A 25876-nucleotide genomic window follows, 5' to 3' on the forward strand; every position below is an offset into this window, starting at 1 on the left:
CACTAACCACTGTGCAACCATACCACCCACGTCATGTACAGTCAAATGGAACTCCTGCATGCACACACACACACACACACACACACACACACACACACACGCACGCACAGCTATGTCGGTGATTTCCAGGGGAGCTTCCTGGAAGATTGTTGTAACTGTTCCAGTAGTGTCACAATGTGCCTCATAAAACACAGGAGAACACATCATTTCATGCATTTTCCGGCAATTTACGGGAAAATGTAGTTACGCTTAACATTAGTGCAATTGACTTTCAGATGCACTTGTAATTGTTGTGCTTTCCTAATTGAAGGTCTATGTCCATACACACACACACACACTCAGAGTGGTTGATGTTTTTGAAAGTGCCTGACAATACCATGATGCATATTTTCTTAGCATGGGTGGCCTGTAATTAAACAGAGAAGCACATAAACACACACAAGCACAAGCCCTGACACAGTGTTCATAAAAGAGACAGATACACTGGAAGTAATGAAACAAATTTATTGAATCTTCCAGTAGAGGCTTGATATTCATGGAATAAAACTGCTTTTCTGGGAGTTTTACTGAGCAAAAACACAAAGGAGAAAAAAACAAAAACAAAACAAAGAGGCAATGTGTGAAAGTGCAGACAAAACGGAAAACATGTTCAAAAAATACAAAAAGAATGTCAAGAGTAATACAGTTTAATAGCAAAGAGGATTGCTCAAAGCAAAAAAAGAATTAAATGGCAAAATCTGCATTTTATTTTAAAAAAAATCATATTGGGACACAAGTCAACAATTAAAATTTGAATGCTCAACATTTTCCCATAACAGTCATTTAACAAGTTTTGCTCAGTCGCTGTAATAAGAGAATGAAGCACTGAAATATTTGTCCTCAATGTGACTCTGTATTTGACACATTTGATTTTGCTGCAGAGTTCACAGCAACTAAACCGCACTTGGTATTTGCCTCTGCGTCTTGTGTTCAGCTACCAGTCTTATATGTGTAATACTACACTAACCAAACTATGCTTTGCAAAACCAGACTGCACAGCACATATTCTAATAGTGAATATATCTAAACACTATTTTTTTTCTTAAAATTCATTTGAAACACGAGTGTAACACAAGATGAGCAACATTTAAACATTTTTTTCTGAATAGTCTGAAATGCCCTTTTAGTGCCATGCCCCAATCTAAACCCCACTCTAAACTCTCAACTCCCCCTAATTTTGCCCTCTTATTATTTTTCATGATCTGTGATATGGACTTTTATTTTATAACAACTATGTCCTGCTTTAATTTATTAATCTAAAAAAGAATACTTTGAGGAAAAGGGATACTTGATTCTGGAGATGATTGAAAAATTTCAGTCGCACTGGTCACCCTCCAAGTCCCTGCTCACTTTTTTACATGTCGTAAGTACATTTCATGCCAACCTCATTGCAGTCAGGCAGCAGACGGCAACCGACTGCAATTTTAGTGACCTGGAATGTCCCATAATTATTGTAACAACGCATGTATATTTTGATTTCAACGGGAATATTTAGATGAAAACTAGTAATGAGTCAGAATAATAGAACAATGAAAAAGAGACGCTGTTGGAGCAAGATCAGGGAGGATACTTGCGTCATGATGAGTGTGATGGTCTAATTATTACAGTTGGTCACAAAGATCAAGTATCTTCCAGTTGCATCACGCTCGCTTTGCTTACTCCTCTCCCAGACTGTAAATGTGCCCAATTCAGACATCCTTCAAGTAGAGAACAAACCGACCCATTTAACAACCCGCCCAATCCTACTGGTCCCAGATCGGCTTGTGTTTCAGACAAAACGTCTATCAGATATCGGAAAAGGCAGTTTGGCTGAACCACAAGCCGATGTGTGACCCTGTTCCTGCTACTTAGACCAAAATGCTGGGGTATGGACAGCCACAGGGCTGAGGACAGTGAAGCCTAGGAGACGGAGGATATAGGATTGTGGGGGGAGCCCATCTGGGTTAGCACCTTATCCAACCACTGCAGGGGACCGTGCAGGTGAATCTCAATCCAGCAGGGTGTGCTGGTCACGTCCTGGCGGTGGTACTCTGCTCCCCAGCCCTGAAACGCACGAAACACATACTTATGAATCATGCCACAAGATGTTACAGGTTCATTTTGTACTTGTTCCTAATTTTAAACTAATTTAAATTGTATCTGGACTGGCTAGTGTTGATGGGGAGTTCTGCCTGAATCCAAGTTAACCCTTTGTAAAAACTGGTAATTGGAAATTGGTAAAACGTAAAAAGAAAACATTAAAAAATAGTTATTAAATAGAGTTGGAGAGATAAAGAGAGAAGAAAATTCTATAAGTAATTTTTTTTTAAATGGGGGAAAGTGTCCATAAAACTATATTTATGATTATTATCGTTATATATAAGATATTATGTTACAGGATGTATGTGTGATATGTGATTTTTTAAAAACACTTCTTCCAGGTCATTTCCTTTTTTGTTTTTATTTTTTTACTTTTCCTTTATTGCTACTTTTCTTTTTAAAAAAATATTAAAAACTTGGGGTCGTTTCTTGTTAAGTCGGTCATTGCCTTCTTCCCATGTTTTTGAAAGAAAGAAAGGTTATTCAGAAATCTAATGGATTCATTTTTGTTTTGCTTTTTATTTTCACTGACAATTAAATATTTGAGAAAACTGAAAGCTTCTCTTTAAACAATTTTTACCCTGATTTTATGTCCCCAAGCTTCCAAAAGTTCTTTCTGTCTAAATACACAGTTCATTGCACTTTGAAGAGAAGAGGTTTAACTCACAATGGCACAGTGTAAGTGTAGAAGTAATAGAATGTAGAGAAAGTGAGGAGAAAATCCAAATTAACTACTTCTTAAACTGCACACCACAAAATAACACTTTCAGTACAAAAGGCCTGCATTCCAGATGTTATTTACAACTCAGATTTTTGTGCTGCTGCTTTTTCAAATCCATTTTTTGATTAAATGAATATCTAAAAAAATCCTAGATTTCTTTAAAAAGAAACAAAAAAACAATGGAAATGGTTTTACAGAGTGGAAACAGTGACTAAATTGTAAAACAGTTTACACTGAATATATGAAATGGATATCAACATTTCACATTCCAAAAGTAATACCACACTACTGTATTATTGTCCTTTTTTCGGATCAGTTTACCTTAACAAAGCTCATGCGGATGGTGCACATCTTGGTGAGCTCATAAACGGCCTCGAAGCCGTGGTTGACGGACTGGGCCAGCAGCTCAGCAAACTCCTGGTTGTTGAAGATCTTCAGGCTGCAGCCGCTGGGAATCTTACACACAGTTGTGGGATGGAAGCCGTGGTGGTAGTTACAGTTACGACTCTGGACGAAGATACTGCTATCACTCAGACACTCTGCGTACACCTCCCCACCAACGTAATACAGATGGACACCTGAGAGGAGACGGCAGAGAATAAAGTGTCGGTCACCAGGAGAAGCAGAGCTGCTGTGTCATTTTGATCAGCAAAAAACAAAGGCCCCAAAACATCAGTGTGGTCATCTTAAAATCAATACACTAAAATGTTTACTCAATTTGTTGTTATTGCTCTAACATGTATTGACAACATGAATTGATTTGGTCTTGTCTGCTGACAGTCGGTGCATCGCAGTCATTGACAGGCTTTCCTTACTGCACCTTTGCCGATGTGCCGCCGGGTGTTCTCGATGGTGGAGTTGCGGTTGACGTTGGAGAGCAGGCCGAGGCAGAATCGGTTGCGATTGTTGGAGGGATCTGTGAAGCCATCGACGAGCACGCTGGTGGAGGACGCCTGGAACGCCTCTCCGACACGATTGTTGAGCTCGTAGTAAACAATAGAGCACCAGTGCTTGGGTTCCTCATAGGCCACGGGCTGCACATCTGCGCAGGAAACACATTAACAGGTCACAGGAGTGAGCTGAGTACACGCACAGACAGACGCAGACACATTTGATGCACATTTAAGACTCCTCTGAGCGGAGTCCTATGCAGACAAGCTGCCAGGAGCCACTGATGCCAGCAGCAGCTCAGCTGTAAATCTTAATCATCCACACAATCATTTCTTCCAAACTGTCCCCCATAGCCCTTAACAATGATCTGAACAAATATATAGGACCCAGTGGCTACATTTGTGTGCATTTAGGCTGACTAAAATCAATGCAGACGCATCCTGAAGTATGCCGACCGTCTGAGGTCTGTGTGCCAGCCTTTATTGAGCAGAAAAACAGCCAATAGAAGGTGCCTGGCCATGCGCTCTGGGCCGCTGCCAGCTGGCCTCACCCACTCTGAGAGAGACGAATAAATCATGTTTGTCTAAGCACATACTTCTCCCAAACTTCCTCTGTAGCGTGGCACTGGCTAGCAGGTGTGTTTTGTCTGTCCCCTTCCCAGAGCTCGCCTACAATGGAAGCCCATTCCCCTGTACAGGATGCAGCTTGTGGAAAAGAACGAAAAAACTCCCACTTCTACCGAACATTTCAACAGCTCTTCCCGCTGCTGCTGTCACCGTGTGTGTGGGCAGAATTTTTTTGGGCCTTGAGCAAATGATCATAAAAAAGTACAAATATTTTGTTGGTCAGATGTGGAAAGGTATTAGGTATTCCTCCAGTATGAGGTGAGAATAATCTATCAGCAACAACTTGCATTGTGTGTTTGTGCAGAAAAAAAAAATGGTATTCAATTTTAACCCTTTGAAACCTGAGCAACGAACCAACAAAGAAGAAATGACCCCAGAATTAGCATAAAATAGTGAAACGCACAGTAGCAGTGGTCTACATGTGACAAAAGGACAATTAAGCAAAAAGTATTTTACAAAACAATGAAAAAGAAAGTTTATAAAAACAGACTTGGAAAAAGTAAACATAATAATTCTGTGACATAATTTTACATATGCAATTATGATGATAATTTATACATATTTTTTCCTAAGACATATCCCTAACTTTTTTTTAAATATACCAATTTCTTGCAAATAGTAGAACACTTGTAACCAAGTTGCTCATTGCCTTTTCCCATGAAATTGCACCAGTTTTCTCAGGCTTCAAAGCTTTAAATACTTGTGATGTGAGAAAAGTGAAGAAAAGTGCTGTCACTTCAGGTTCCAATGGGTTCACCATTTAAGAAAAAAAGTTTTGATTTATTTCAACTTTGGTCAAGTGCTGGTTGTTTTAAGTACTGTATCCAAGTTAAGAATTCCAATATCGTGACTGCACTAGTATGTAATTGCTGAGATCTGAAACGTGGCGTCATTGCCGCAACCTAGTGTGACAGGGCAAAAACAGAAACAAGTAAGACAGTTAGACACATTGTAAACAAGCCAAAAGATCAGCTAAAATATGAAATCAGAAAAGGCAAAATCACTTGATTTTTGTGCCTTTTTCATTGGAAATACTGAATATCTTACTTTGTGTCTTTTAAAAAACATTCTGAGAGGGGAAAACGACACTTTGACCCCTCTTACCTGTAGTACTATTTATCAGTCTGGACTGTTTTAGTGTTTTCAGCCATAGAGATGTCTTCTTTCTCTCCAGTATACTTTACCTTGATTGTATGTGGCTTGTGGTTCTCAAAGCCCCCCAAAAATATATTTGAAAATACAACAGTAATGTCTCTTTTTGCAATTCTTCACCTGGTTACTCAAAATTATGCAGATTTTGTTTCGAGCAGATTCATTTAGGAACTATTTATCCAAGTAACCTTTCTCTTTGACTTTACTTCATCTGACTTTTAGTTACATTTCTATATCTTATCATTACTGACAGAAACTAAGACCAGCACTACAGAAAACATGGAATTAAAATCAGATGGCTCTGGACCGTTGCTCGGTCTTTTACGTAATCACGAATACGTTCAGACATGTCTCTAGCACAATAAAGTTAAAACCACAAAGTCAAGATAGCAGCAATTATTGCACCACTTTTCAGATCCGAAAGTTAGAGGTAATTAGTGAATCTTATCGTTAACGAGTTTCAAGTCATTACCACCAGCAGAGATGACATAAGCCCCAACTTTTATAGACCTCATAAAAGTGCTCTGAGGCCTGGCTTAATTTGCTGAGGCTTTGAGCTTCCCATGGGCTCGCACCCACAGACAGAGCCTCACTGTAAACTAGCAGATCCTTTCCACACACTCCTCAGGTTTTATCTGACAGGATATGGCACACCAACTTGGCTGAAATTTGTCTTTCTTTTTTCGTATTTGGAGGTTGACCACAAGAGGACAAAACCTCAAAAACAACCGGACTTCTCAGAAATCTTTGCACCTGCAGATCGAGGCGTGCAGGTGCGAACAGCTTTATGTGGATGATATCACCGTGAACACAAGGACGGATTATTGTGCGTGTGTGCGTGTGAGAGGTAACTGCCATGGTTACCTGGCCGGTTGTTAGTCTCTAGAGGCAAGGGTGGAGCCAGGAGGTTGGTATCCATTGGCTGTGGGCAATCCTGAGTCATCTGCTCCTCTGGGGGCATGTAGGCAGGAGGGGGAGTCTCTGCATCAGGAGGGAGGCAAAAACAAAGAGCAGAAAAATGAGCTGTTGTTCAGGAAAAGGAAGAAAAGTGCCAGAAAAGTCCACTGTTGTATCTCACCTGGCATCTGGAATGGACTGCCGGGGTCAGAGCTGGATGGTGAATGAGGGAAGGTGGCGCTGCTGCTGCCGCTTCCTGGCGAGTTTGGGTAGCTGTTTCCCGGCGAATGGGGGAAATTGGGGGGCATTGTGTTGGCCTGAGCAAAGGATTCTGGGAAGGTGGCATTCTGCGGCATGTGCGGCTCATTCTGTTGCAGAGGGTTGCGGAAGCGAGGCAACATTGTATGCTTGGCGTTGAACTCGCTGTTCCTCGGTACCAACACAGGGGGCAAAACTGAAGAGGCAGAAAGACATAAAATGGTTAAAATAGTCCATGTTGACTGCAGTCACTCCCTGTTCAGCGAGTACAAGCTGCCCCACCTGGTAACAGATACGCTCTGCCCAGGTGTAGGACAAACGGACTTAAAAATTAATTTGTCCCTGCTACTACTGTACACCTCAACAGAATAATGTGAGTCTTTGTTTGGACGTATTTGAGTTGTGTGTTATTGTGCATTGTTGTTTGTATTTATTTTACTGCTGGCTGTGCAACAAATTGCCCCTCGGGGATAATTAAGTTTACCCTGACCTTGATAAGAAGTGCCTCGATGCATCCGCAGTTCTTAAACTGTTATTTATCCTTTTGAAAACCTGACCAAACTGGTGCAATTTCTGTCAAAAACATTTTACATCGCAAGAAATTCTTGGATTTAGAAAATTATTTTTAAAAAGTGACAGAAAAAAGCTAAGGAAAAATGTCTAGAGAAAAATTTAAAAAAGCCAGGGAAAACTATATTTATAATTATCATAAGGTGTATTTTTTTCAGTTTTTCTTTCTTTTTCTTTAATAATTATCAGATAATTTTCTTGTATTTTTTTGTACTAATTTCTTGCTAATTTTGGGGTCTTTTCTTCTTTCTTCTTTTTGCTCACTGTCTTCTCCCAATGTTTTTGGAAGGAATCAAGCCAATTTGCTCAGATTTTAAAGAGTTAAAGCTCTTATTAACCTTTCTGAACATGGTTTGTTCAGGAAGCCTATTTGTGTTTCCTATGATAGTGAAGGAAGGACCTGCTCTGCTCTTCCTCTGTCAGGCTAGTATTTGTTGCCTTTTTCGGTTGGATTGGTAAGGTTTAGGTAAACTATGTGAGACTGATTTTAGGGTTAGCGGGAGAATATCAGAGTAAGCCAAACAGCGGAAGAGTAAGTCAGAGTGGGGAGAGTCACTCCATTACTATACAAGGCAACAAAAATTTGCATCCAGGAAGTAGTATTATCATGACTTCAACAAACTCATAGCCATCTTTTTTTCTGTTTGGATAGATAAGTGACAATCTTTTGAGATTTGAGATGATATAAATTTGTCAACTGCCATATTGTTTACAACATGGTCACTCTCCCTTTTAACATCTTTGGGGTATGAGGTCATTGTAGGCAATGCTGTAAAAAAAAAGGCAGAGAAGTGTAGGAGTGGGTCCTAAAACCATGATATGACTTAGCATTTAAGCACTCCCTGTTCCCTCAACTCAAAGTCAATGGGTTTTTAGATTAAGTTTTGGTTAAAGGGCTGAAATAAGATCTGTGGTTACCACGACCTTAAGATATTTTCATGTTTTGTTCTATGACTTCAAATACGTCAGAAAATATCCCACTCATAAATCTGAAAGCCTTTACATGTTTTAAAAAATACAGTTGCTAACAAGTGGCTAAATGAGACTACAGAACGTCATAATGGCAGATATGGATTTACATCCTTATTGTAGTGGCAATGTTAAGTGTGTAATTCCTTTATAGCCCAACATTTGTTTTTTGTCTTCTGGTGATTGCATTTATGCTTCAAAAATCACAAAGGTAGCATTATTTTGTGAAGATTATCTTTCTAAATAAAACATGTAAATATCGTGTTCACCAGAGAGCTTATTTTCTGCAGTAATCTAAAATCCTATGGAAAAACAGGCTACCATTGGCTTGACCAACTATTGTGACGGCATGCTACGCGTTGGAGCCAACACAGGAGATTTAAGGCAGTTGGCAGCTAACTTAAAGCGACTGTGGCCGTAAATGTCTTCAAACTGGGAAAACAGAGCGATTTGGGAGCTTCTTACCCTCAGCGTCGAGGATGAGATCAGCTGTCGTGTAACAGAGACAGTAAATAATTGTTACTGGCATGTTACACTATTGTTATTGTTTAGAGAACGCTGACAAAGTGTATGTTATATGTCATGCTTGACGCTGTTTTGGAGCATGTCGCGCCCATAACACCTCTTTTGGGTCCATGATGTTGGCATGCTATCTAAAATCCCACACTGAAGGGGCATAATGCCAATGTTATTGGTTCCCTAACTCTGGCATAAAAAAGGGACCATGTAGTAGCCCTATAGCACGATCCCTGTGTAAAAGAATCTTATTTTTCCGTCATTTATGAGAGCTGGGTGATAACTGACCACTGGGATTAATTTGGTCTCATTATTGATGGTTGTTTAATTGTTTCAGCATTGTAGACATCATGCACAGTCACACATGTGAAAACCTATCCATACAAATTCAACAAGAACTGAGTGATTTGATTCCAACATAATAAAGAAATATTGTTCTGGCACTCTCCATGTTTTTACGTTCTGAGCGCAGATGTCCCTGCATTTTTTTAAATGTCAGCTTCCAGCCTGTTGGTCTTAGCCAGCAGAATTTGGCCCAGTCTCAGGTTTCTGCTCTAAAAAGACATTTTTAGGCGATCCATTCTTGAGGAATTCATCACTTGGGGTAAATATCCTGGCTGATGTGAAGGCTATTCAGGTGCAGTACATACAAACCACAGAGATAGGGTCCACTTGTGTCTATAAATACCTGCACAGATAAATAAAGCTAGTGCTTAAATTTTAGACGAGGCCCACGCTGCTGTCCGTGTTCCTGCAGGTAGCCCCTGTGTGCTGCAGCAGGCCAATGCATCAAAGTAGCAGTTTATTTCAAAGGTTATATGTGGAGCAGGTGTTTGGTTGAATAGTGACGGGAGATTGACAGGATGTATGTGTAGGCGGGTGGTGTTAGGGGAGAAGGGGAGAGCGTGGTGTGGACAGACAGGTGCTGCGGGGTTTAATCACCTTAGCCCTCCGTCTTCCACCCGCTGCTAAAACAAAAAGTGTGCAAGGCAGGCAACAACTCTTTCCTCCCATTGTGTGTGGGTGACTGGCTTCCTGTTCCAGCCATCCTCAGAGAAACTGTGCGTGCAGTCATGTGCGTGTGTGTGTATGTGAGTATCCGAGTCTTTGTAACACGCGCGCAAGCGCGAGATTGTGTGCCTGTGTGTGTGTACATGTGTGCATAAATGTTAAATAAAGGCCAGCAGCACAGAGCATGCCCAAAACAAAGCCCTCATTCTCTCCCAGATGGAATTTCCTGCTTCACACACACGAACGAACACGAACACGAACACACACACACGCACGCACACACACACGCACGCACACACACACACACACACACACACACACACACACACACACGCACGCACGCACGCACGGACACAAACTCTTGGCCCTTTACACACTTACACCCTGCACACAGCTGTTTCTATCTTGTCAGCTGACCTTCATTTTCTGTTTAGTAAGAGGCCATGTAATGTTTAATTTGTCTTGTTTTTTACACAACCTTTACAGTGAAGGCTCCGAGGCTCTGGTAACTTTTTAAAATCTCTTTTAACTTAGTTAAATGTGGTTTTACCAGAAAGCTTACCCTGATTTTACTCAATTTTTAAAAATATGATTTTACTTGAATGATCGCTATTTGATCGCAAATAGCAATGTTTTTTATTCTGTTCCGTTATGAAATCGATTGGATTACATTTTTATTTAATTTTAATTTGATCATCTTAATTTGATGCCTTGTGTGAAGTAATGTGGGTTCAAACAAAATCTCTGAGACCTAGATATATCATCTTCTCCCAATAATGTGCACATCAGTCTTATAAAAAAGTGTGTGGTGGTTATTCTTGTAGTTTTGAACAGATAAATAAACTTCTCAGAAATCAGATAAGAGGAAAAAGAGAGTATAATAAGTAAACATCTGCAGAAGTAATAACTGGAAGGGAAAAGACAGGAACTTCAGGGTGGGACTAATACCTTACATACTCAGAAACTTCTCAGAACAGTTCCTGGAATTAAATTAAAACAGTCTAGTCTTCTTTTTTTTTGGCATGGTTTTCCTTCTATTAGGAAAAACATCAAAACGGGGATTTTGAAATCACATTTAATGTACCAACATTGTTTTGATACAAAACTGGTTTCAAATAACCAAAATATCCCTTTGTTACGGTCAATATTGGCCTGAAAGGATCAGTGCATCCCAGTACTCACCTGGACTGTCCACTCGCTTGTAGTGGTAGGGGTTGATACACACATCCTTCTGTTTGGAGCCGAAGGGGTACTCGCAGCACTCCAAGGCCTTCAGCTCATGGTGGGACTGCAGGTCGGGCCAACGCCACACCCGACAATAAATGACATGCGGCAGGCCCTTTCTATGGGACACCTGCAGCCGTCCATCCAGGGAGCGGGGGATTGTCACACAGTTACTGGGTTGACCTGGGCAGCTAAGAGCCCTCTCCAGCTCCTCCATGGCCCCCTTCTTCTTTTTCAGTTTCTTAACCAGTGCATCCACTGCCTTTTCCGCCCATTTCTCTTCCTCGTCTCCCTGCTTCCAACCCAGCAGCCGTTTGACCGCTGGGCTGGTGAAGGAGAAGAGCGAGGTGACGTTCATGTTGGACAAGCCGCCCTCCTCCCTTCTCCTTTCTGTCCAAAAGAAGTGTGAGCAGTAGTGGGAGGCAGTCCAGTCTCAGAGGAGAAAGGGTGAAACGTGTTGGCCTTTTTGGAGTTTTAGATAATCCTCAGCTTCTGAGATGTAAGATCTGGTCCTCCTGGCAGTCACTAAAAGAAAATGGGAGGTAGGTCAGCATCTATGTTAAAAACGTCTTCCTTTTAAACACTTTTTTGCAGATCAGTCCTGCTCGCTGTATCCTTTCTCTCACAAAGTTGTAGCAACTGTGGTACACATCAAGCTCTCCCCTTTTGCTCCACTGGCAGCACTGACGTCTCATCAGGAGTTTGCTACAAAAGCCCTTGATGAGGCGATGATGTCACCATTATAGCTGTTTTGGCCATGTCAGTCATGGCTGCTGGGAAACTGGCAGAGGAGTCAAACGGACACCCTCCTGTTAACGTCCGCCCCAAGCAGGCATTCTCCAGATAACTTCCTGTCTGTATGGCTTGTCACATTACCACCACTGACTAATGTCATTTACAGTAAATTAATTCACTTACAGTATGCAGTCTACACAACCTACAGGAATTTAGCTTGCAGGTTAGGGATGACACAGTGAAGAAATTTACAATAAATTTTTGACAGCACTTGTTTTTGTTTTTTTTAACACAAAAATATATTTGTGATTGGCACTCACCAAACTGTAGAGTGCTGTATTAAATTACTTTAGTTAAGTCTTAATTATAGTTATCTTTCCATTGAGCTACCAGGCACCTCCAAAACTAACTGTTCCGTTTTCATTCATTAGGGGCCTTCTGACTGATAATAATAATAATACTAATACTAATACTACTAATAATAATTATAATAATTCTGAAATGCCGCAACATTTCAAGGATGGTTATCATAACGTGAAAATCTCATACCGCTGCAATCCTACTTGTCGCTCAACTCTCCTTTCTCCTATCACATGGTAAGGATGGGCAAATGTATATGTATATAATATGACAGCAAGTCAACAATTTTGAAAATCCTCTCCATTACTCTCTGGCACAAACAAATCTCAGTGGCAGCAAGAGCAAAAAAAGTGTTTTCCTGACAACTCTGCATATGTGTGAAATTTGAAAAGGTCTTTCAGAATTCAGAGGAAGGAGACTTTCAATGAGCCGCTTGCTGAGGCAAATGCTCTATAAAGTTTCAACACCACCAACCAACAAACACTAGTTTGGGGCAGGAATCTGGCAATGTGCAGGACAATAAAAAGGAAGTGCATGTGGACCCCAGGATAAATGTGCCCATTCACTAAGGTCCCACAGGAGCAATTCAGTAGCCAGGACGTACACGCATTCTAGCTTTTAAAAGGGCAAACAAGAGCGCATTGAGCTCTCCCAGTTCCACTTTCTTTTAAGTTTTTTCTAAATGCAATTAGGGAAGATAAAAACATAGTTATGGTTGAGGTTTGGCTTTGCACAAATGTTCAGATGCAATCCTGGAATCAAATAAACGGCTTGTTAGAAATCCACCACCTTTTATCCGCACTGACTCATGGGTGAGGATGCATCACTCTCTGACAGTAAAGCCTGCAGTATATTGGATTTCCTACGAGCAGGAACAAATACATCATTAAGACTGCTCTGTAGTTATTCTTGGCCCTTCAGATTATAGGATGAATAGCAATTTCTATCTTTGTCAGCTACTGCATGTGTAGACTACATCATACTGACAAATGGGGAGGGGAGTTTGATGAGAACAGGTGCTGTTTACAACATGTGTGTGTTTGCGTGTAGGGTGTTGTGGGGGTCCTGGACTCATACTACTGCTAACCACACTGACAGGAAAGCAGCAAGTTGTACCTATACTTAGCTTAACCGCCTGTAAGAATGTGTTTTTGTGAGAGAAATCAAAGAGAAATACTTCTCAAAACTGATATCACTTGTGCCTCAACACCTCACTATTATATCACAAACTACTGGCCAGCGGAGGTGAATTATTCAGATCCTCTACTTGAGTATAAGTACTAATACCACCTTATGTAAATATTTTGTTTCAAGTTAAAGTCCTGCTTTGTAAATGTCACATAAGTATTATCAGGAAAAATGTACTAGAAGTATCAAAAGTACAAGTACCTGATGCAGAAAATTATTTAAAAAACAAAAAAAACACCCCAAAAAAACCCATTAAAATGTATAAAATTTAAAAAAAAAAAAAAAAACATCCTCCAAACTCTCAAAATTATAAATAAATGTAGTGAAGTAAAAGGTAAAATATTTCCCTCTGAAATGTAGTGGAGTAAAAGTATAAAGTGGCATGAAAAGAAAATACTCTACAACTACCTAAAATCTGTACTTAAGTACAGTACTTGAGAAAATGTACTATAGTTGCATTCCACCACTGCTACTGGCATCTTGAGAGAAAAACTCTCCATCAATACAGAGACAGGAAGCAGGCTGTGTAGTTATGTCTTCATATCTGTCATCGCTCGCTCAGCAGCGACATCACTTCCTCTTGCTGAGAGCTGCAGGTTTTTTCACAGGTGCAGAGTGGGAGAGAAAAATCTGGCCACCCCTGACTTTTATCATCCTTTCTATCTCTCTCTCACCAGTTTCCTTTGCAGTGGAGCCGTTCAGAGCGGAGGAGGATGGGTCAGAAATGTCATGGGTGTGGCCTCTGTTCCCGCCTGTTTGGTCATTGAGGTGGCTAAATTGCAGTAATGTTGCCTAGAACTACAAAAACCTCAAATTATTCTTGCTATCAGGGCTGGATATCTTTTAAATTATTTAGTTATTCAGACTGATACAATACCTAACTTCAGTACCATTATCAACTATTTTATACCTTCTTCTGAATACAAACATGTTTTTCTACAAATGTTAAATGTCAAACCATAGGCAGCTGTACAAGAAATTTGCCTGAACAAAATAACTGGGAACATTCAATTTTAAGTGAGGATATATCTTATCAAATAATGAGTGATTAGGATTAGGGATTATTTTACAAATTGTCTATAAAACATCTCAGAAGAATGAAAAATATCCATCACAACTTCCAATTGCCAATTTAAAATATTTGAATAGTTTGACGTCCATTCAAAGAGTTGAATCCTTCAAATTTTTGACTTTTTGTTTTTTTATAGGGACTTTATAGATTATCAAAGAAATATAGATTTTCTGTTTTCTGACTAATCTATTATTAATTTTTAAAACAGAATTACACATCTAATCAAACATTTAATGCCTGCTTTTGATATATGACAGCCACAGTTCAGTTGGTGCTAAAAAATATACGGTATGGGGATTTGATATCTCAATTTTTCTGTCATGTTGTCTCAAACTAAACAATACATTCACTTCTAACAACTTAAAATGACAATGGAGTGAAGTTTGGAAATCACTAAAAGCTGATGTATTGTGCTACATCTTGACCTTATCTGAGTCAAATGAAAAACTGACTCAGCACATCTTTACTTAAAGCACAACAATACAGCATAACATTCAAAAGGTAACGACTGCAATATCATCTTTGTATCACCAGCCAGACATTCAGGGAGTCTTTTTGATCCACTTCCAGCCACAAAGCTGCTTTGATGGCCTCTCAGTAACAGCCAGCACTATCAGCACAAGTTCAGGACGAGCTGCAGAAAGACGACCTTTAATCCATTTCAGATGGAAGATTTCACTAAGTTCTGTATTGTAACATCTGTAGAAGGATTCACAATCCCCTGCTGCCATTCAGCTGCAGCTGGAGACCATATCTCTTGGATATTTTCAACGCTGACAGTTAGAAATATCTAACTGCTGGCCTGACCGCATACTTATTTAAAGGGTCTGATATGGCTTTGTGCTGGTTCTTTGGACAATGCATGTTTAGAGTTGTCTATGAGACAGTCAAAATATAAAGGCGCCATTGTGCCTCCCTGTTCCTATACCTATGTATAGACTAGGACATTCACATGACATAAACAGGCTTTTTGTACACAAACTTTCCAAAAGACTCTGAAAAATTCACTTTAAATAGACTTGGTGTTTACATGCAGACAGTTTTGAAGCCAGCCAGTCAAAACCAATTCTAAATTACATTAAATAAGCTTGAATCTAATCTTAATGTAAAATAAAAGGCCTTCATATTGTCACCTCAACACACAGGTGTGTGTGTGTGTGTGTGTGTGTGTGTGTGTGTGTGTGTGTGTGTGTGGGATATGCGTCAGGGACTCGCAGTACAGTTTAATACGTGACTATTTTGGCCCAAAGATTTAACTGCCAGTGTGGTGGATAACCTTCTGAGATTTGCAATTCTGCAACTGTGGATTATTTTTCATCATCAGCTTATTAAATATTTTTTTCTAAATTATCGATTGCCCAAGGTGACACCCAGAGCCAATGTGGCGTATTGTTTGTTTTATCTGATAAACAGCACAAAACACAAAATTACAAAAATACAAAGCAAAGAGAAGTTGGGGGGGGTGATTACTAAAATGGTTAACTGCTTATTCACTGTAGATACATTTTCCGTATATTGACCCATTAAAATATACTCTTTGAATAAAATATCCGTATGTGGTCATCAGCCTTTGAGCCTCAACACACCCGTCTCTCACACAGTCAATGGAGAGTCACACAGATGCCTGCAGTGGCCTTGGCCGCCACTCTCCTCCCCATAAAAGCAGAAACACACACCATCATTTACACAACAGCCCCATAAAAACCACTCTGACATTCCCTACAGCCGAGTCCAGGCAATGCTCTCTCGCTATTGTGTTAGCGGTAGCTTGTTATGGCCATCAGTTAGCCCACTGGACAGAGACTGAGGCTAATGGGAGCACAGAATGGGATCATGCGACACTGACAGGCGGAGGCTTTGACCCACCTGGTGCGAGCTGTTAGCCACTACACTTGCCCCATGGATCATTTTGCACCGCTCCAGTGTCTGTTAATCAATTTAGGCCTGGGCTGTGTAGGATGAGGAGGCAGTAATGATGCTCTCTGGACCCTCCCATGGGACGGAGCATTATAAAGAAGCTACATTATTTATCAGCAGGGTCCTGGATGGGGCCTCCATTAGCCCCCGCTCAATGGAGTCACTGGCTATAAACAGAGGAGTGCAGGAAGAGAGAGGGTGGTAGATAAAGAGAGAGAGAGGAGGAGGAGGAGGGGAATGATGCAGAAAGAGAAAGAGAGGAAGAAAGTGAGAGTGACGGCAAAGCCGGAGACTTAAGACAGAGTGATTGTTTTGGAGAGAGAGAGATGGAAACACTCGTATATCTGGTCTCTTCAAGGACACTTCTCGATAAAGTGCCTTCAAGGGTCATTACGGAGTAAAGCGTAACACTACAGGGATGCAATGCTTTTTCACAAATATGAATCATTGCAGTGGAGCAAAGATGTATGGAAGCAGCCCCACAGTAGCAGCTGTCGCAAACTTCAATATCACTTGCATCCAGATCTGTGAGCTATATCTCTGACTTAATTTTTTGCAAATTTAAAATCTTGGGGGACTGTCAGACAAAATGTACAATTTTTAAGGCACTGTGATGAGCACATTTCTCTATATTTTCTGATACTTTCTCAATTTAAAAATCATTCAATCCAACAAATTATCAGCAAAGTGATCGCCAATGAAAATAATTGTTAGTTGTATTCCAGGTAAACAAAGCTATTTTATCCATTTACAAAATCAAACTTCTCGAATGTTAAAAGGTCTTAACAAAAGCAGCTGCTGTACAAGTACTATGTCGAAGTGAGATGATCTAAATTTAGATTTTATCCAGGATCTCCTCAGCAAACATGCACACTAAATAATTCATCTAACCTGACCTTTGCTGCCAGTTTAAAGCCCATTTTGTTATTAAAGAATTAGTTTTTACTAAGTGGGATGTGCTAGAGTTAAAATAAACCCGCTCCCTAGTGGACAAACTTGTAATGGCATTATATGTTTGGGATTTCTGTACTGCATTTTTTTTGTAAATTATTGGCTAATATTTACAGTGATATCAGCCTTTGGACCAGAGAAATTGATTGTTTCAATTGTAAGATTTTACACCTTTTATTTGGCAAGTCAAACGCTGTTATGTTGGGGCTTGACAAGTTCAAGTGTTTCACTTCATTTGTGACTAAAAATAGATGTGTCCGAATATTAAAATGTATTTAGGAGCACTTGTGCGAATAATGTGCGTAACTACAGGGGGCATGCCTGTGCCACCCAAAGAGACAAATGGCACGCCCAAAGATCTGATGAAGAATGAATGAATTTTTAGTTATAGCCTTATTAAAATGTTTAGTTTTAAATTCAGCCCACATCCCTGTCAGTTTCCTTCTGTCTATGGATTGTTATAATGGGGTTAAAAATTAGTCGTTTGCCACCCTGCTTTTTATTTTTTTTTACAACATCATCACACTGTCCCCGCAATCAGGTAAACATATTAAAACAGCCAATATAATTTTACTATTTTCAGCAGGTTATGCACCAGGTCAACAGAGAGCAAGATATTTTTAGTCCATGTTTGTGGCCCAAAGTTTGAAGACATTTTGGCTTTTGTAAAAACGAAGACATTCTTGATAAAACGCTTGCTGTTTGCAAAACATGCAGATATTAGATCAAATACAATAGCACCGTTTAACTGTTGTGTTAACTTAATATGCTGATTTATCTCTGAATTCCTTGCAAAAACAAAACAAAAACCTGCCGAATCCCGACCTCTACCATCGAGTATCCATTTTCTTTTCCTTTTTATGGCAGTTACTATATCCATTTCTAATCATTGAATATCATATCGTATCACTCTAAATGAGCTGATATCATTCCTGTATTGTTACGCCAACCATGTATTATGACATGCATCATATCGTTGTTAAAACTTACCATTACACCCCCAATAGTAATATAACTGCAATAACCTAATATTCACTGATGTAGCACCCCGTCTGTCACGCTCTAAACTACTATTTCAATCGGCTCCACAGATGTATTGAGACTCAATAGCCAGCCCTCGTAGCCAGAAAATGCTGATATTTACCACAACCACTCATGTCTTCTAAAACAGTTGAAGAGCAAAGCTTGAAATAACCACAGTCACACATGAGGTGCTGCCCTTAGTGACTAGACATGGCATTGACCTGGGAAGCTCCTTAAACTCGCTGGGGTCACTTTTCTTCACAAACACCAGCAGCACTATTACACAGCTCTGACCTAGTAAAGATCACACTGGCGTGCAAGTAAAAGAAATCCAGCTGGTCACACTTCTTCCAGCATGACACAGAAAACACTAGAAAACCTACTGACACCCAAATTGAGGTCAGTATTGTCCTGACTTTAAACGGCTGAACTGGGATCAGATTCTTTATGTCCCAGACACACCACCAGTCCCACACACGACTGCAGACATAACTAGCAAACACATGGGGTTTCAAGCAGCTATCTCAACCATGCCTGGCACTCAGTGTTGGGTTAGTGTTGTGTTAGGGTGGACACCTCACCCCGACACATGGCAGGCTATGTTGTTCTGGACCGTACAGACACACGGGAGGGTTTTGACTTTTGTTCACTACTGTTGTGACTGACTCATTGGATACAGGAATGCTGCTAACCTATATTTACACCTTGTTGTTGAGTAGTTTTTTTTTTTTACTTTGCTATGATAGATAGATAGATAGATAGATAGATATCTGCATTGCGATTTATGAAATAGGCTTCACCCTGCTGCTGTGAAACTAACACTGTTATTTCAATCCTATAAAAACACCATTTGTTTAATTTTCAAACCAAATTTCAAGCTGCATACCCTGAGAATGCAGGACCGATAAAACAACTGGAAGTAAATCACGGACAAGGACAAATTCCTGTCCTTTGGGTAATCTGATATGTCATCTTCAATAATGTCAGGAGATCTAGCCTTAGCTGCTGTAGGTCTCTCTCTCTCTCTCTCTCTCCCTCCCTCCCTCCCTCCCTCTTTCTCACATACACACTTGCACATATTCATAAACACACTGGCATGACTAAAAGCCACACACATGTCCTGTGCTGAACACTAGTGCACCAGTTGCAAGTCTGCATCAGCCAAAACACAGTCAAATGATGAAAACTTATTTTTAACAATGGCAAGATGAAAAAGGGTGATGTGCGAACTTCACTTCCTCCTTCACTACACATTGGTTTTGTGACATCAAGGTATAAACAGTCAACAAGCTTAGGAAGCAAAATGACCGCAAATCAGTCCACATCCTGTAGGATAATAAACCTAAAAGCCCTTTACCATTATCTCACCACCATACCACTCTAAGTGATATTTTTAATCATTTAAGCCATTTGTCAAGGAAAAAGTTTAAATAAAAGTTTTTTGCCTCTGAAAATGTGTGGATTTGCTTAGGGCTGGGCAATATAAGGCAAGGTGCCCCTGGGAGTATAAAGACCCCACCCCTTAATTCCCCTCCTAACCAATATATGGCACTAAATCTACTCATACTCATTCATACTCAACACATACATGTATTAAACAGCTATACTTTGGTAAATTGTGACATTTATTCTAAATTGCTCCATTCTTGAGTTTTACTCTACAAGAACTGGTTTAGAGTAAACCTTTTTTGTCACCAGAAAATAGTAATTTATGTTTTTATGTTAAGTTCTATATTAAAGGTTTTGTTATACATAACAGCTTGCTGTTATTAGCTAACTAGCTAGCAATCATTAACAATACTTGCTAGGTAAAATTAACAAACATTTTTAGCAAGCTTGCCGGAGGAAGATATCCTGAAATAAAAAAAATTAACCACCCTACAAGGCTTCTAGGTAATCCATCAATGGGTCATGGATGGGATTTTAGTTTGTTTTATTTGGCATCTTGCCCTGATAGTGGAGGATGCTCCTTTACAAGAGTTTTATTTTTGTGCTATAACAACAAACTTAGCTAGTCTATAAATTCATTTCTCCCAAGTGTCTTGGTTTATGTATCATCATCCTGCATATGCTGAAAACATATGAAGTTATTATTTAATTTTACAGTATATTCACTTTGACTAGGTATTACCTGTTGTGTTTTCCTGGCTTTAAGGGCTGCATTGCAGTAAAGTGATGTGATTTTCATTACTAACCTGTTCTATTATTTGCCTTTAGCCACTTATTCATTATATCCACATTACTCAAGATTATTTATCAGAAATCTCATTGTGTACATATTTTGTAAAAGCGACAATGGTCAGGCTCACAGTCACAATATTGACAGTTAAGTATTTGGTCAAAGGTATTGTGACGTGATTTCCTTCATATCAACCAGCATTGGATTTGTTGCTTATCTCTACTTCATATAATTGTACTGAATATCTTTAGGTTTCCTTAGGTTTTAGGAAATTGTGATTGGCATTTTTCATAATTTTATGACATTCAATGACATTTAAAGCATGCAGTTTCCAGTGTATGACACATCCTGTAGCTTGATAAACCAAAAGCCCCATTCAAACCGTGTGTTCAGTAACTGCAGTTTCATCTTGATTCAGTACTGAATGATGGCTGAAAGCCTAAACATTTAGTAGTTCTTCTATTGATACCATCTTCAGAGCGATTTAACATCAATTCATGTTGTTTTCATGTCCAAAAGCAGCACTTAATTAGCAATATTCCCACGGGACTTAAATTTTCTGTAACATACAGCAAAGTCTCCCATACTATTACAAAATTACTGCAGTTTTTAACTTAAAAAAGAAGATGTTTTTACAAACATCATATACAATCAGAAATCAGAAATCTCATTGTGTAAATATGTTGTGAAAGGACCACTAGTCATTCCTAAAATGTTGTCGCTATACTGTAAGTTTTTGGTGAAAAATACTGTGATGTTTAATTTTCACATCACCCAGGCCTAGATTTGCTGCTTAACTCTGTTTCATATCATTGCAAACTGGATATCTTTGGGTTTGGGCATTCTGAAGACTTCTCACAAATTCTTCACATTTCATGCATGCAATTTCTTGTGTATGACATATATTGTAGCTTCATATCCCACAGAGCCCCATAACTGTGTTTCATAATTGCAGTTTCATCTTGAGTCAGTAGTAAATGATGACTGACTACAGCAGCATGCCTTTACATTTACTTGTGCTTCTACTGAAACCATTTTGGGAGTGATTTAATCACAACTTGTAGTGTTTGTAGTGTCCAAAAGCAGCATTTATGAAGCAAAATTCCCTCTTAACTTACTTTTTGTGTAATACACAGCAAGCTATTCTACATTATTACAGGATTACTGGTGTTTTTAATCGAAACAAGTATGTTTTTCACTAACAGTTAGCTTACATCTACATGAAAATGTGGCTAAATTTGCAGCACCAATCTGAAACTGTGAGTAAAAGGAAGAAAGGAAAAAAAAAGTTTGAAGCTGCCAACTGACACACTACTGAGTTGATAACCGCTGGGATCTACTTCCTCACAAATAGAGCCATGCACGCGATAACAGTGGAAACTACAGATAAAGAAACTTTTCATTTAGCACGTTGAAAAAGAGAAACAAAAAGTTTACAGTACCTTTTTCTTTCTCTGCAGCTCTCTCTCTCCCTCAGTGGGTCTCCTCCTGGGTGCTCTCCCTGCCTGTCTTGGGTCTGCTCGGCCTGGCGTCAGTGAGTCGCGGAGCCGCCTCACCCTCCGCTGAGCGCCAGTATCACGCCGCGGGGATGCAGCCCCGACAATAACAAGACCTACTTTTCACACATCTAACATCTTCATTCACTGTGTGGAAATGGATTATGTAACTGTGAAACAATGCCGATTTCTCGCTTAAATACGAAGAGATTTTCACTTCAGAGGAGTTACTTTTAAAACGTCTGAATTTGTTGCTGCAAAGGTGTTGAAATGTTGCATGTTTGATGCAGTATAGAGAGAAAGGAAGCAGATAGAGGCTCCAAGAACATCCCTGCAAAATGTGGGAGAGCTGTTTGTTTTTACTTTTTTCTGCATGCATTCCCAATAATTGCACAGTGGGGGAGTTTACTGTAAGGACTTTTTGGGGTTTTGATTTTTCACTCCTCCCACACTGCCTACCAAAATGTCCTTAAATGAGGACTTAAGCCTTTGAAATGTGAGCAAATTGGCTTCATTGCTTTTAAAAACATGTGAGGCAAATGATCAAATTCACAAGAAATGGCGCAAAATTAGTAAGAAATTAGTAAAAAGTTGAAAATTACCTAAATATAAGCAAAAATAAAACAAAAAAGTAAAGAAAATGACCTAAAACAAATACTAACAAATTATATATGTATGTGTGTGTGTGTATATATATATATATATATATATATATATTCTGTAAAATAATTATAAATATATAACTAAAAGAAAATATAGTTTTCAGGGCATTTTTCTCACATTTTTGATGATATCTAACATTTCATCTACGCTAACAGTCAGGTCATTTTCTTTTTAATTTTTACTTATTTTTGACAGTTTGCGGGACATTTCTTTCCAAGTTTGTCGTTATGTTTTCCCCATGTCTTTGAAAGAAATCAAACCAATTTTCTCAGGCTTCAGAGGTTTAAATGCTCGTGAAAGGGATCTAAATGCAGAACAAGAAAACTGATGTCAGTTCAAGTGTTAAAGGATGAAAATGGACTATCAGTTCCAAGCACAAGCTGCTCTGTAACTCCTGGCTGTGACTATCCCTGCACACTGATTCATTCTTTTTTCTATCAGTTTTTTTCTAAGTGAATCAGCTCTTCTTCTCAAAAGTCAGCCAGTAATCTCCCACAGCAGTTTCATCTGATAGACAGGCAACTCTGTTTATCAGTGGTGAACTCTTGAACTGCACCATGTTAAGACTGCTTTTCAGTTCCCCCCTTGCTTGATTGTGATATGATAAGCACTATTTATGTTGTCAGGAGAGCAAAAGTGTCCAAGAGTGGGGTAAGCACAAGAGCAAGCTTACACATGCCATCATCTCAACTTCTCGCCTCAAGATAATAATGCACATACACACATCCAACCAGACCAGCCCTGGTGCGTGCTTTTCCACTGGTGGATATGTAGAGGGATAATTTTGCAATGTCAAGAGTGAAACTTCCAACAGTTCTTCAAACCATCTCATTAATATTGCATGATAATGCATGAAAATAGCCTTCAGCTAGGCCAGCAGCAGCAGAGGACATTAAGTGTCATTTCCTCAGAAGTGAGCTAAATCAGTCCATGCGTAAACATGCATCAGAAACAATGTGTCATATTTATAAAAAAAATAGAATAACTTGTGATCAGATTATATTTATCTGATCAAAACAAAGGTTAATCCTTTGAAACCTGGTTGGACATCATTTTGTCTTTTGCTGCATTCAGACGCCCTTCACACGTCTTAAATCCTGTGCATAAAGGTTTCATTCTCTTCAAAAATATGGGAAAAGGCAATGAACAAGCTGCAAGAAATTGGTAAAAGGTGGCATGAAAATGAATGTTTAAATACAAGGGTGGAAAGAGAGACCGTGAGAAATAATAGAAAATTACAAAAAAGGGAGTATGAGAATTATATATTCAAAATATGTTACAGAATAGCCCTATGTAATCTATATTTTTTATTTTTATTATTTCTTTCCCAGGTTATTTTACTTTTCTGTTTTTATATATTACTTTCCCTTTTTGTGCTAATTTTCAAGTATTTTTTTCCCATTTGTTACTTACTTTTGGGTCATTTCTTGTTAAGTTTATTATTGCCTTTATCCCATGTTTTTGAACGAAATGAAGCAGATTTGCTCAGTGAAGCACTCACAAAAATTATTTCATAGGGAAATTTTTTTAACTAAAAACACTGAAAGTTGTAACGCTTGACAGTGTCTTCTAAAAAAAAAAAAAAACATATTAATACGCATTTTAGTGAATATTACAAAAAATGTTACAATTTTAATTAACCCAGGCATGCTTTATGATATAAAACACCGGCTCAAATAATGGACAGACAGTTGAAACCTCCAGTAATGTGATACAAAACACTTACAAAGAGTTTTCTGTTTCTCTGCCAGTTTCATTGCTCAAGTTCAGGGCCGCGGTGGAGAGGAGGGACTAGATTATCTTGAAGACAGGCGGAGGGAAACGTTCAGAGCGGAGGAGGCTCCTGGCGTAGGTGACGTCACGGCGCTGGCGACAGAATGTCTGAGTGAGGCGGGAGCGAGCTGCACGTGAATAAATCTGGGAAAACAGAGCGAGGAGGGGTGGAGATGGGGATGATGATGATGAGTATTAGTAGGAATAGAAAGAAAGCTCCCTAAACTTTTCAAGAGGAAGGATTCCCTCACCCACAACACACACAGAAGACCAGTGCACATTTACAGACATTTACAGGCCTGATGCTGATAAGGAAGAGGCTACTGAGTTTATACAGACTCTATCAGGCTTTATGACATTTAATCTCATTATAACAGTGCAATTAACTGGCATTATTCCCATAAAGATATTTTACTGATATTACAGTGGAATACAGTACAGCACCCAGTCTGATCCTAACACTGGATTATAGCCCGACATTTTCTATAGGCTAAGTGATAAAGCAGTTTTGAAATATAGCCTACATTTACCAAAGTAGGCCCACTGCACTTAAGTATAAATTTGAGGTACTTTTACTTTACTTGAGTATTTTCTTTTTATACTTTTACTCTACAACATTTCAAAGGGAAATCTACTTTTTACTTTACTACATTTTTCTGACAGTTTAAGATATGTCATATATAAAGATTTTGCATTAAAAACAACACGAGAAAAGTTTATAAAATATTGTGTTTTTTTATAAATCAAATTACCAAACAGTTTATACATATACAGTGGCAACAAGTAGTTGATTAATAAAACAGCCAACTCACAGAAAATTAATTGCCAGCCATTTTGATAAACAGTAAATAAAAGACTTTTGTATTATTATTTAGTTATTTTTAAATAACTTTAAGTTTTGGGGTGTGTTTTTTTTCTGTATATTTAATTTTTATAATTTGACTTTTTTTCTATTTTCCCATATTTCAAGTTTTCTTTATGGATGTGCGTGTGTGTGAAGATTATTTTTTGGAGGTATCCTTGGGATACCTCCACTTTATGCTATACTTTACTGCATTAAACACCACTACATTTTTCTGACAGTACAGCTACAATTATCATCGTTATTTAGCAGATTATTTTGTATTCATAAAATACTGGCCAAAATGCTTTGCTATATCTTAAGCTACCCATTTATATACAAAGAATATTGAAATTATCTCCATTTCCACCAGCTACAACATCAAGTAAAAGAAAAAATACAACTGTAAAAATACTTACAATTATAAGTTAATCTGGCAGGCCTAATGCAGTATTTTTACATTGAAGTCTAGGGTGCTACTTATACTAATGTATAGAAAAAACTGCAATACCCAGTCCTTGCCAGCATAGGTGTAGATTTCAGGGGGTATGCAGGGGGCACAACCCCTCAATATTTAGAACGTGCATTTGTCCCCTCCAATAGAAACATGAACATAGATGAATTTTATTTTGACAAAATTAAAGATTTTTCTACCTTAAGGTGATGCAAAAAAAGGCACAAATTGTTGCAAAAAAAAAGAAAGAAAATCACCAAATTGATGGAAA

At 38.9% G+C, this 25876-nt stretch overlaps 1 protein-coding gene across 2 annotated transcripts in view; it reads right to left on the bottom strand.

Moving 5' to 3' along the window:
- Positions 1–490: 490 nt before the first annotated feature.
- Positions 491–25876, bottom strand: part of smad1 (SMAD family member 1) — a 37544-nt gene continuing 12158 nt past the window's right edge. The window contains exons 3-9 of one of the 2 annotated variants that reach the window (XM_088075899.1): positions 24264–24454; positions 10912–11478; positions 6587–6859; positions 6373–6489; positions 3660–3881; positions 3161–3417; positions 491–2082 (exon numbers count right to left, since the gene is read on the bottom strand). In XM_088075899.1, the coding sequence (XP_087932025.1) occupies positions 1939–2082; positions 3161–3417; positions 3660–3881; positions 6373–6489; positions 6587–6859; positions 10912–11311 (1413 nt within the window). In that variant the 5' untranslated portion in view covers positions 11312–11478; positions 24264–24454 and the 3' untranslated portion in view covers positions 491–1938. Of the gene's footprint in view, positions 2083–3160; positions 3418–3659; positions 3882–6372; positions 6490–6586; positions 6860–10911; positions 11479–21820; positions 22252–24263; positions 24455–25876 lie in introns of those variants that run through there. The other variant, XM_042485454.2, reaches the window with a different exon arrangement.

The sequence above is a fragment of the Plectropomus leopardus genome, chromosome 3 (assembly GCF_026936395.1).
Source record: "Plectropomus leopardus strain MGB_pleo_1.0 chromosome 3, ASM2693639v1, whole genome shotgun sequence".
Taxonomy (NCBI): domain Eukaryota; kingdom Metazoa; phylum Chordata; class Actinopteri; order Perciformes; family Serranidae; genus Plectropomus; species Plectropomus leopardus.